The sequence below is a fragment of the Octopus bimaculoides genome, chromosome 6, assembly GCF_001194135.2.
Source record: "Octopus bimaculoides isolate UCB-OBI-ISO-001 chromosome 6, ASM119413v2, whole genome shotgun sequence".
NCBI classification, from domain to species: domain Eukaryota; kingdom Metazoa; phylum Mollusca; class Cephalopoda; order Octopoda; family Octopodidae; genus Octopus; species Octopus bimaculoides.
The window spans coordinates 72,897,188-72,911,120 of record NC_068986.1 but is presented as its reverse complement, the minus strand read 5'-3'; the positions used below and the strand labels follow the sequence as shown (position 1 = coordinate 72,911,120).

At 35.7% G+C, this 13,933-nt stretch overlaps 1 protein-coding gene across 1 annotated transcript in view; it reads left to right on the top strand.

The window, feature by feature from the left end:
* Window positions 1-13,933, top strand: part of LOC106873420 (peroxisomal membrane protein PEX14) — a 51,244-nt gene that overhangs the window by 30,716 nt on the left and 6,595 nt on the right. The window contains exons 7-8 of the mRNA XM_014920779.2: window positions 7,035-7,208; window positions 9,787-9,881. Coding sequence (XP_014776265.1) covers window positions 7,035-7,208; window positions 9,787-9,881 — 269 coding nt within the window. The remainder of the gene's footprint in view (window positions 1-7,034; window positions 7,209-9,786; window positions 9,882-13,933) is intronic.

Genomic DNA, 13,933 nt, shown 5'->3' with positions numbered 1-13,933 from the left:
TATGTGTGTGTGTGTGTGTGTGTGTCAGGTTTATTCCACTACCATCGCTTTAAAACCAATGTTGGTGTGTTTATGTCCTCTTTACTTAGTGTTTCAGCAAAAGAGACCAATAGAATAAGTACTAGGCTTACAAAGAATAAGTGTCAGTTTGTTCAATTAAAAGCAGTACTCCAGCATGGCCGCAATCAGATAACTGAAACAAGTAAAAGAATAAAAGAATAGTTCAAAATTGTAGGGAACAACAAAGTATATTAGTTTGATGCTCAGGGAAAAATGGAAGAGTATATTATAGCTGCAACTTGATTCCCAGTAATGTCATTGCTTGATTGTTCTCTTAAACAAGAGCAGCATGGGTGTGGCTTTTCAGTCCTGCTAGGGACATATACTCTTTTGCACAGACGTGACAATAGTAGGTACTTCTTGCATTGAGTGCTACAATATTGTTTTGATGAATCTTCATATGATGTTTCAATCTGTCTCCTGATGAACATTCTTTTCCATACTCCTTGCAAGTAGGGAATCCATAGAATGCATAGTTAACATTGTCGGTAGCTTCTCTGATGACTTCTAAGGCCTGCCTTACCTAACTTAGTCAGACATGCTCACATTCAGTAGAATCAACAGCTATCCAATAGCTGGGAGTGAGAGACCCCTAGTCTTTGTTTAGAGATCTCTCTAAGAGAAGGAAACTTTGTCTGCATCCAATGATGTAGACTACTTCTTTTTAGGCAAATGTATACATTACTTAGTGTGATATATACATGCATGCATAAATGCATACATACATGTGTATGTATGTTTGTATGTATGCATGTGTATATATGTAAGTATATGTGTACACACACATTCACACACACACACACTCACACGTTGTGGAACCAGGTTTCTAGGTGATTTATGTAAGCCTTGAGTAATTGTATAGTTTCTGGAGAATGGTGAAAGAATGAATGAGATTTATGTGGCTGTCTGTATGTTTTGTGGAAGTGTGGCAAGGTCATGTAGACATAGGTTGAAAAATGTGGGTAAAAGAATGAAAATCCTGTAGTACTTTATTCTGGCAATTGCCATTTCTGAAGTGTAATTCTTATCTATTATAAAGGCCTGGGAATCTGATGGATAGTTTGGTAGTCAGCATTTTGTGTTATATTTTGTATGGGTAGCAAGGAATGGAGTTGAAACTATCATTACTGATGTCAATAATAGTTACAGTAACATATGTGGGACTTGTTTTTTGTTGCTGAAGTCATCATGTATTTACTGTGATAGGTTTGTGGTTGTATGGTGGTTAAATGAAACCACGTTATGAACTGGAGTAGAAGATGCAAGGGATAGAAATGTCAAGGTTTAGTCATTGAATTTTTGAATGTGTGTGCATAGGAGGCTGATGAGTCTGCATCATGTTAATTTACTTTTTGAATTTTTTATAGTTTTATTCAGTTTCCAGATTCTGGGAATTTGACAATTTTACTTCTAGTAGTTGTAGATGATGAATGCATTGATTTCCTTAAGCTTAAATTGTTTAGGTATTTCTCTTTGATTTTGTTTGGTTTTAAAGCTTTTGAATTTTTAGATATCCCTTTTGCTAATTTTGGGTGGCTCATGGAAGAAAGGGGGCAAAATGATATCTCTATAGTGTTTTAATAAAAGTTTTTGGTTATAATATATATATATATATATATACATATATATTAAGCTGATGAAGGGTAAATACCCAGAAACTCGAGTCCATGCATATCATGTGATCAAGATGGGAAGGATGACTTCCCTTCGCAAATACAGACAGGACACAAATGTATGTCAATAGCCAGCTGGAGGAGATGTTCTCCTGGGGCTAAAAGCAACAGTAACATTCACCCTTAGGGTTTAGCCGCATTTAAGTGGCAAGTATACTTCACATTGTCGTGCAGTTACTGTTTATACCTCGTTAAGAGATTTAACATTGCTATATATATATATATATATATATATCATCATCATGGGTTAGATGGTTTGACTGGAGTTGGCCATGTAGAAGACTGCACCCGCCTTCTGTGTCTGTTTTGGCCTGATTTTTACAGCTGGATGCCCTTCCTAACACCATCCGCCCTACAGAATGGACTATATATATATATATATACATATATATATAGGCACAGGCATGGCTTTGTGGTTAAGAAACATCCTTTACAACAACATGGTTTTGGGTTCAGTCCCACTGCACAGCACCTTGGGCAAGAGTCTTCTACCATAGCCCTGGGCTAACTGATACTTTGTGAGTGGATCTGGTAGATGGAAATTCTGTGAAAGCCTGTCATAAATATGCGTATCTTTGCATTTGTGTTTGTCCCCATAACTTAAGGGTCTGCTAGAATAAGTTTGTCCTCATAACTAAAGGGTCTGCTAGAATAAGTATCAGAGTTTAAACAAATAAGCTCTGGAGTTGGTTTGCTTGATTAAAACTCTTCAAGGCAATACTCCTGCATGGCCAGAGTCCAGTGACTGAAACAAGTGAAAGACACATGTATGTATGGCACTCCGTCAGTTACAACAAGGGTTCTAGTTGATCTGATCAACAAGACAGCATGCTTGTGAAATTAATGTGCAAGTGGCTGAGCACTCCACAGACTTGTGTACTCTTAACATAGTTTTCAGGGAGATTCAGCGTGACACAGAATGTGACAATGTTGGCCCTTTGAATTGCAGAGACTACTCGTTTTTCCAGCTAAGTGGACTGGTGCCATATGAAATAAAGTATCTTGCTCAAGGACTCAACGCATTGCTAGGAATTAAACTCACGATCTTACAATAGTAAGCCAAATATCCTAACCACTAAGCCATGTGCCTTCACAAGATACATGTATACATAAATAATTTATAGCGGTTAATAATAGGAGAGTAGATTGGTAATAATTTAGTGATGAAATTGCAGCTGTTGTTTATCGTAACCTAGTTAAACAGAAAAGGAGTTGAAAAAGAAAGATGTGTGAGGTGTTTTGTGAGTATAAATGTTTGTATTTACTAATGCTCTTTAGTCTTCAGTTAGTTGTAATTCTGTCTTGGTCTTGTGATATAACATTTCTGCATTGGGGTTGAAGGAAACCAGCTTATCATGTCTTATAGAAATTGTGCAAGTCTAGGCATGTGAATGATGATTGTGTGGCAAGTTAAGAAGGAAGTTAAGGGTGGTATCATTTGTATCAATAGAAGTACATCATTGGTATAGAGAATGAAACTTGTGGCAGACATAACTGGACTTAGGTGTATATAACAGTTGATAGAATATGAGGTGGAGTGAACACCTTTGATATATATTCTGCAATGCAATTGTTTGGCAGGAAATTTCTTCTTCAAGAAAGAAGAAACAAATGTTGACCAACAGATGTAGCCCCCCAACAAATATAGACCAACTTAGATAGAAATTTTTTCATACCAGATAGAGTTGAAAGTTTTGTTCATGTCAAAATCAGCAATATTGGAATTGCTGTAATTCTCAATAGAGAAATACCTTTGGTGAGTGAAGTAAGACAAATTTTTAGTTGATGTGTTACTTTGGAAACTTAAAGTCACTAGGATAGAGACTGAAGATGATGGAGGAGGAGATATTTTGTTGCCGTTAGCTTAGTTATTTAGTCTTTATCTGTGTATACCATCAGTAAAGAGTGAAAATGAAAATACACTTAGAGTATTTCGTTTCTGTATCTGGTTTACAAGATTCTTTATATGAATTCATTTATTGAACCAAATTTTGTTGTTTGGGGAGAGTCATACTGCCTTAATATCTAACATACTCATCAGTTCAATTTCCACTCATTTATTATTTATATTTTTTCTTTTCCAAAATTTTTGTTGCTATTGCAACCTTGTCAATGGATATTGATTCTCAAGGTTGTAATAGCAATGAAAATTTTGAAAAAGAAAAAAGATAAATAATAAATAAGTGGAAATTGAACCTGGGAGGGTGTTATATACAAAGGTAGTATGACTCTCCCCAGACACTTAGAGTTTTGACTTTAATAATAAGGTGAACTTGAATATTGTTTTATAATTCTGAGGCAAAATATTTGTGATGTTCTGGATTTCAGAAGTTCAAACATTCTTTTATTCATTGTATTGTACCTTCCAGTGAGATGTATAATTAGTTGCTCTAGTTTATCAGACTGATGAAAATAGGTTTCACTCCTATTTCATGGTTGAGTGGCTAACAGTGGGACTACACCCTGTAATGGATATAAAACAGTTTTAAAAAATAGCTATTATGAGCTTTTATTTATAACTAGATTCACATTCGAGCAGTTTCTTAGGTTGATTTTTCAAACTTCTAAATGCTTCAAAGTATGATCTAAAAAGGAATAAATAAATTTCATTTCTTACTGAAATGAAAGTTTCTAATTTCATGGTTAAAGTTTGTCAAGTATAGAAATACTTCTCTTGTTTTCCATCTTGCTGGAAGGTATCTAATGTTGTCCCAATTTTTAAGAATGATGGTGAGCCTTCTAACCCAAACAAATACTGTCCTGTTAGTCTTCTGTCAGTTGTTAGCAAGGTCTTTGAATGGCTCATCAACAACAGGTTAATTAAGTTCCTTGAAAGCTCAGGACACCTTGTTGATGTTCAGAATGGCTTTCTTTGTTCTCATTCTACTGTTGATCTTCTGACTGTTACTACAGACTGTATCAACTAATTCATGGATAAATCAGAAGAGAGCTGTGCTCTAGCTCTTGATATATTTAAAGCTTTTGATAGGGTTTGTCATGCTGCTTTACTTCAAATCTCTCTACCTATGGTGTATGTGGAAGAGTCTTTGACATTATCAAGTCATTCCTTTCTGGTTGTCGTGTATGTGTGACTCTGAACAGTGTAATTTCTTCTGAGTATTCTATCAATACTGGGGTTCCTCAAGACTATTCTTGGTCCAACTCTATCTCTCCTCTACATCAATGATCTTCCTGCAATGTTCTACAATTCATCAATATTTAAGCTGATGACATTACTCTTTATTCTGGTTTTCCTGGCAATCCCTCTCCCTCGAAATAGTTGGAACTTACCAGTAGTCTTCAGGTGCATTTGCAGATTGTTAAGAAATGAGGCAAGAAGTGATTAGTAGCTTTCAACCATGACAAGACCAAACTCATGTTTATCAGTGGAAAGTGGGATTCTTACCGTCCTTGCATTTACATGAGTTATAGGTCTGAGGTGAGAGAGTCAAACCACTTGAAGAAAGATCTTATTTGAAATTGCTTGGTCTTACTTTTTCACTTTATCTTTCTTGGGGTCTTACGTACAATCAATTGGTAGGTCTACTTCCCATAAGGCTAGGTCGTTGTATAGATCAAAGGACTACCTCACATCTGAGGCCATTTTATATCTTTACAAGTCCAGAATTCATCGTAGTATGGAATACTGTTCTCATATTTGGGTAGATGCACCATCTTGTTTCTTGGATCTCCTTGACCAGGTTTAGAAGTGAGTCTCTAATTTGACTGTTTTCTCTCTTACTTCAACTCTGTAGTCCGTGTCAATATAACATCACCAGTCTTAGTCTTATCTATTGTTGATACAAAAGGAGGTGTCCTGATGAACTTCCTCTTTTAGTTCCAGATCACTTTATACCATCTCACCTGACTTGAAACTCATAGCATCTTTTTGTCCAAATGCTATTGTGCTTCCATGGAACCTTTCTACTGTTATAGCCTCTTTCCTCGAACAACCAGACTTTGGAACTCTCTTCCATCTCATTGTTTTCCTCCTTCTTATGATCTGAACTCTTTCAAGTCTAAACTAAATTCATTCCTTATGTCTTAATTTCTTCTTGTTCATAGTCCCTTACACTAAATGGCTTGTCGCCTTATTTAGGACTAAGAAGTATTAAAAAAAAACTGTCACTGATGGAAAGAGCACCACTGTTGCTCCAGACACCTCCTCAATGATTTATACAGATGCACTACTTTCCAATTTAGAATATTCCATACCTCTCTACCTCATACCGAAGAACATTATCAAATCTATATTCAGCTTCTTTCTTAGTTAAATATACCTTGTTATCAATTCTTGCTATCTTTATTCTGCTACTTCCAAGTTTTTCACCATTTATAATTCTACTTTATTTATTCCACAACTCTGTGTCACCTATTGTTTATCTGAGAATTGGTCAATGTCTTGAAACTGAGTGTTTATTAGGAATTCCATCTGTTCTCTGTATTATAGTTCTCTATACCCCAACTCTCTACTGTAGTAGATGGCATCTTGTGCATTTTGCAAGTTTCCCTTAACACAGATATCTTTTAACTTCCATTCCTTCCTTTTTTCTTGCTTCTGATTCTTCTGAAAGTTACTAAGTTGACAGTATAATAGATTGGTACTAATTATCAATCTATTTTAATGACCCTTAAATAGCAGACATCATCAATTGGTGCTTCAAAAGTTTTACATGTGTAAGTCCATCATCCATTGATGTCCATGTGTTTACTTCATCAAACACACCCAAGTGTAAGTGACCCTTATTGCTAGAAGAAATCAAGTCATAAATAGAAGATTTATACAGCAATGAAGAAGTTTTTCCTTACTGTTGTTGTCGTCGCCACCACCACCACTGGATAATGATGATGTTGTTATAGATAGCATAGAACAACATAGTGCTCCAGCTAGTTCTGGATGAAAAAGGTGCACTGATTTTTCTCCATTTGTGCATTCATTTGACAACAACAGTGCATGAATCTCAAGTGATTTTATATTCATGCTGAATAATTTATGGTACTTTTCGATAAGGAAATTGTAATTTTTTATAGTTTCTGAACTTATTTAAAGTGAATGTATAAAAGTATAAAAATTACCCTTAAGATAAACAGATATTTGTTTGTTGCCTTTTTGACACAGACATTGATGTAACTCTTTCCCGTTGTTTAAAGGTTAAAAATGTTAAGTATATTTCTCATCTGTTTGTCTATCTTGCCAATTTAGTAGGTTTTTTTTGTATGTTGATCTGTTCTGTGTAATCTGATGTGCTTACTTTTGTCTTTAGAAGTAATAATTTGTTCCACATGTATTTTGTCTTCCAGGAGTATATTTCACCTTATTTTGGCATCAAATCAGCAAGTGAAAGAAGAATGGAAATAATTGAGAACAGTGTTTTAGAGATGCAGAACAATATGGTGGAGACCATGAAGAAAGTCCAAGATGTTGTTGATACTATACAACAGCAGCAGTTATTATTAAATGAAGAACTTCTCAAGGTAAACCTGTTATAAGTATTGTTGTATCAACTTAAAGAAGTTCATAAATTATTATCCTCAAGTATAGGTGCAGGAGTGTCTGTGTGGTAAGTAGCTTGCTTACCAACCACATGGTTCCGGGTTCAGTCCCACTGCGTGGCACCTTGAGCAAGTGTCTTCTACTATAGCCTCGGGCCAACCAAAGCCTTGTGAGTGGATTTGGTAGATGGAAACTGAAAGAAGCCCGTCGTATATGTGTGTCTGTGTTTGTCACCCCACCATCGCTTGACAACCGATGCTGGTGTGTTTACGTCCCTGTAACTTAGCGGTTCGGCAAAAAGAGACCGATAGAATAAGTACCATTCTTACAAAGAATAAGTCCTGGGGTCAATTTTCTCGACTAAAGGCGGTGCTCCAGCATGGCTGCAGTCAAATGACTGAAACAAGTAAAAGAGTAAAAGAGTAAGTATACATAGTTATCTGTTACTGGACGATGTCAGATATCTATGAGTGTGTGTGTGTGTGTATATATATATATATATATATATATACACACACACACACACATACACATGTGTGTATGCACACACACACACACACAGATATCTGCTCTGCATGTCAGATAAAAATATATCTGAAAAAAGCATAACCATGACTATATGGTTAACAAGTTCACTATGCAACTACATGGTTTTAGCAGGTGCCTTCTAATACAGCCCCACACCAACCGACACCTTGAGAGTGAATTTGGTAGATAGGAGCTACATGGAAACCTACCATATAGGTGCAGATGTAGCCGTGTTGTAAGAAGATTGCTTCCCAACCACGTGGTTTCCTATTCAGTCCACTGCATGGCACCTTGGGCAAGTGTCTTCTACTATAGCTCAGACTGACTAAATGTTTTCTCTTAACTGTTCCTGTTGTGTGAATATTATATATTTCCCATACTTTTGTATGGTTTATTGTTTCATCTTAAATGCATTTTCAAAATGTAGTTATTTCATTGATTTTTAATTGACTTATTGTGTCATATATTAAAAGAATTTAATTAAATTATGATGTAAATCTACCACTTAGTAATACAATAGTGAAAAAAAAAAAAGGAATAAAATAAGTACTTTCTGGGAATTTAATAATTCATTTAAGGACTGACTATTACTACCTACATTAATATGTTTACAGTAGAGGTAAGCTTTTGTTAAACCAAGTCTATAAGCTAGTTCTATTTCACTAAATTTGCCTTACTAAAATTTACATGTAAATTTCACAAACATCCCTAATGATCTAATGTGGGTGTTTCTATGGAGTCATTCAAACTTCAGATCACACCCAACCATCATTAAAACGAAGGTGGCACAGTTTCTCTAAAACTACATTATCCATTGTCTGAAATTAGAACACAGAACTTTAATGAAAATATCATTTTTTTAATTGAATGTCTGTGTAAATTGATGTGAAACAATCTGGTGGAATAAATGAATTGGGTCTTAAATCACAAAATAATGTAGGAATCTGTCATGCATCATCTAAATCAGTGGTTCTCTACCAGATCCATATGACCCCAGGGGCTCCATATAAGATTTTGGGAATTCACACAAGTAAAATTAGGAATCCATAATGAAATACTTCTGTTCATGGGAAAATTTTGCTTTAGATTTATCTATTGTAAAGAGCAGCGAGATTTCTTTCTCAAATGTTTTACATAGTTCAATCTACACAAGTCAATGTGTGGAAAACGAAATAGGAATTTTAGAAGAAGTATTTATAACACTAGTTCTTAAACATCAAATGGCTGTGGGGCTCCATCATAGTAAAACTGTAATCAAAGATGTCTATAGGTAAAAAATGGTTGAGAACCACTGATCTAAGTAATTTTTTTCTTTCTAAGTTGATTTTAAAATAAAAAAAGAAAAATCATTTGATTAATTTCAAACTTATCTTTTACTAAATGTGAAAGTGTTTGGCTTAGTGGCTAGGGTGTTGCACTCACAATTACAAGGTCATTGTTTCAATTCCTAGTCTAAGCAGTGTATTGTGTTCTTAAACAAAACACTTCATTTTACATTGCTTCAGTCTACTTAGCTGTAAATGAGTAAACCTGAAATGGACTTGCATCCTGTTCAAGAGGAATGTTGTGATCTTGGTTACTTACATGGCATGGAAACTGGGTCTATGAGCCATAGGACTTGAGACAGTAATCTGTCTCAAGTAATCTTGACAGTAATCTTGAGACAGTAATAATTATTTTTCAGTAATAATTACATTTTGACTATTGGAATTTCCTATGACCTTGTCGTCATCCTTATACATTTACCATAGAATAATTGTTTTGAAATGTTGATTTGGTGTGTGATTATATGATAATTTGTAAACTTTAAAAAAAAAAAAAAGAGCTGACAAAAGAATAAACAATTTTTTTTATGAACTTATTAGCTTACAGTTGTTTCTGCAATAAGATGCTGTGGACTTATAGTTGAGCTCCTGAGTAACACTTTACAGCTTCATCAGAGTCTCAAACATGAAGTGTTGTAAACCTATAAAGAATGTATTTGCTCATTATTGTTTTGTTTCTACATATTGGTGTTTAATCATATTACAGTCAAAATCAAATGGAGCGTCTTACCCTCAGTCAAGTCGGCTTTCCAATGAAATAAAATCTGAGTTGACATCAATTAAAGGTATTCTTCTAAGCAGGTAAGCCATACTATTTGATGATACTTCTGTATTTTGTCTGCATTTCAGGTTTGTGATAGATGTTTCTTGGAAATATGAATCTCTGCCATGGCTATAAATTTCTGTACTTAGAGGTTTATCATCATCATCATCATCATCATCATCATCATCATCATCATCATTTAATAATGTCCACTCTTCCATGCTTTCATGGGTCAGATAGAATTTGTTGTTTGGATTGATTATAAAACACTTAGAATGCATTGGGTGCTTTTTGTGGCACTAGCATTGTTGGGAGTGGTCTTGTTATTTTCAAAGCCAGAGAGTGTATCCCATGATGGAAAGAACATATTTATTGTGAAAGGATGGTAATAAATAAGATAACGTAGGGAACAGGTTGAGGTGGGAGTAGAGGAGAGGAGACAGGGAGGTAATGTTACTTTTTAATGCAAAACAGGGCAGTTTTTAGCTGTCGAATTTCAGTTATGTCCCCTGTGTCACTAGATTATTTCATACTCATTTACTACAACAGACTTTTTTTTCCAATTGTTACTTTTAATTTCGTGTATCTTTATGTATTTTTAAAATATCTGTATCTTATATTTATTTACATGGTCAATACTGGTTCTTTATATTCCACTCATATTTATTTCTCACAGAACAGCTTTAGATAATGTAAATTATTTTTATTTATAACTTCACAGTTCTTACATCATATCCTTTCATAATAATTTCCCCCTTTGAATAATACTTTTTATACTATCTTTTACCTTTTGTTTGTTAATTTTTTTCCATTTTCTCTGTTATTTAAATCACCCTTAGTACTTATAGTATGAGGAAGTGTAATAAGGCAAACAAAATGCAATTCACCTACTCAGTGCCAACTGTCCAACTGGATTAAATCCAAGATGCGCCCTACCTGTTTAACCTATCGCTAGAACTTAGGGCAAATTCCCTTTCTAGCTCACATGTCTACATGTGTCTATCTGCTCCCACTACCTGAGGCCAAAGGGACCTACGCTTGTCCTGCTTCTGCCCACTTGACCTCATTCACCCTTCCTCTTCCAGTAAGGCCCCTCAGCCATTGACATCACTGACCCTTTCCTCCCAGTTCAATCAATGATTTCTGCTAGAAAATCAGCTGCAGTGTGAATTGGTGATCATGTCTTTGACTAGACTAAAGAGTCCATTTAACCACATATCTCCATTTTGCTTGTCAATCGCTTTATAGAGTATCCTGGGTGGAAATATAGTGGTACCAACATAAGTGGGGTTGCTTTGTACCCCACATGTGTTGGTGCCTTGTAAGATATACATGTACACGTACTAGTAGCTCCAGTTCTCTATAGCTACTGAATTTGTGAGTATATAAACATACTGGTTGTTTATTTCTCTGGGGTTGGTCAGACTGATTTAGACACATCTGAAGAGAACCCAATAATGTCTGAAAAGTGATTAAGACTGTTTATCCTTTTTTTACTCTATGGGGAAATAGTTAAATTTGTCCTGTTTATATATATGTCTACTGTGTAAGTTACATATATTATATCATATTATATGCACTGAAATCCCCCATGTGGCATCATGTAAAAGTGCTCTTGTGGTGCCACATAAAAGCACCTGTGCAGTGTGATGTAAAAGCACTCATGCAGTTTCATGCAAAGGCACCTGTGTGGTGTCCTGTAAAAGCACCCTTGTGGCATCACATAAAAGCACCCATGTGGTGCCATATAAAAGCGCCCATGTCGTACCTTGTAAAAGCACCGATGCAGTGCCACTTAAAAGCACCCACCACACTCCACACAACCACATAAATGCTCCCACCACACTCCACCAAGTGGTTGAAAATCGATTAAGACTGTTCATCATTTTTTCAATGGTGCTTCCAGTTGTAGAAACCATTCCAAATCAGACTGGAGTCTGGTGCCACTCTCTAGCTTGCCAGCTTTGGTCAAACCATCCAACACATGCCAGCATGAACAACAGATGCTAAATGATGATGATGATGATGATGATGATATCCCTGTTGACAGGCTACTAATATTAAATAAACAGTTGCACTTATGATATGCAAATTAGTAGCTCCAGTTCTCTGTAGCTATTTGATTTGTTGAGTATATAAACAGATTGGCTGTATATTTCTTTTGGATTGGTCAGAATGATGTAGACACCTCTGAGTACCCAATAAGTTTCATAAATCAATTAAGGCTGTTCATCATATTTCAGGCTACAGACAAATAGTTAGATATGCCCTGTTTATATGTATCCACTGCATAGGTCACACACACACACACACACACATATATATATATATATGTATATACACATATGTGTGTGTGTGTGTGTGTGTGTATATATAAGATATATGTATATTTTGCGCGGGAGTGGCTGTGTGGTAAGTAGCTTGCTTACCAACCACATGGTTCTGGGTTCAGTCCCACTGCGTGGCACCTTGGGCAAGTGTCTTCTACTATAGCCTCAGGCCGACCAAAGTTTTGTGTTTGGATTTGGTAGACGGAAACTGAAAGAAGCCCGTCGTATATATATATATATATATATATATATATATATATGTATATGTTTGTGTGTCTGTGTTTGTCCCCACAACATCGCTTGACAACCGATGGTGGTGTGTTTACGTCCCTGTAACTTAGCGGTTCGGCAAAAGAGACCGACAGAATAAGTACTAGGCTTCCAAAGTCCTGGGGTCGATTTGCTCGACTAAAGGCGGTGCTCCAGCATGGCCACAGTCAAATGACTGAAACAAGTAAAAGAGTTAAAAAAAAGAGTATACATAATAAAACAAGATGTGTGTGTGTGTACAGGCCTTTTTCTTGATCCCCCTTAAAATCAATATTTTTCATCCGATTTTGTTCACACTGGGAACATACATCACTTTGTTCTAGAAATGGTCATAGACTTCAAATTTTCCACATAATGAGTAATGCTGCTGCTAAGGGATGGAAACACCTCATATTTCTTTATTGCCCACAAGGGGCTAAACATAGAGGGGACAAACAAGGACAGACAAAGGGATTAAGTCGATTACATCGACCCAGTGCGTAACTGGTACTTAATTTATCGACCCCAAAAGGATGAAAGGCAAAGTTGAGTAAATAACAAATACCAACGGTCATTACTTCAAGGGACATTACTCTTGATGGTGCAGCTGCTGGCTCTCCAGGCCTCAGTCAAACCGTCCAACCCATGCCAGCATGGAAAACGGACGTTAAACGATGATGATGATGATATATATATATATATAATCCACAGATGGTGATTTTCATTGCTATCTCAATTATGTTCACTGAGTTTTTCTATAGCCCAGCAATTTTCAGCAATACCAGTGTATGTTATATTCACTGCTTCTAATATATTGAGGCACAAATTTCATTTAAACAAGTTACAATCAAGTGCATGGCGTTGACAAGCCTTCAGAAAGGCAAGACTCATCTGTTGTTCTCATGAGTCACTGCAGCAATGATGTTTGTCTCTCTCTCTCATATCTATATACATATATCATTTTTAATGCAACAAATCTTTGAAAAGATTTTATCTCAGATAATTCCACAGCATCATGCCTTCTAATGGTGTGTGTACATTTTTGCATGATACACATATGGCGATTTTATGTATTTATATGTATATTCATGCATGTGTGTGTATTTGTTTGTGTGTGTGTGGTTTGAAAAGTTTGCTTCCCAACCGCACTGTTTCCGGTTCAAGTCGTCTCACTGTGTGGCACCTTAGACAAGTGTCTTGTACTATAGCTCCTGGTTGACCAAAGCCTTGTGAGTGGATTGAGATACAACCTAAAAGAAGCTCGTCATATATACAAGGCAGGGTGAATAAACTGTCATCAAAATTATGCAAAAATGAAAATAACACTAACATCTCATTTCAACAGCTATATTTACCAAAATATAGACATAAAATGTAGACATAAAAACATTGATGATGATGCTGATCTAGCTATCAAACTTGCATACATATCTACACATGCAAACACACTTACAACTCCCTCCCCTGCATATATATATATATATATATATATATATATATATATATATATA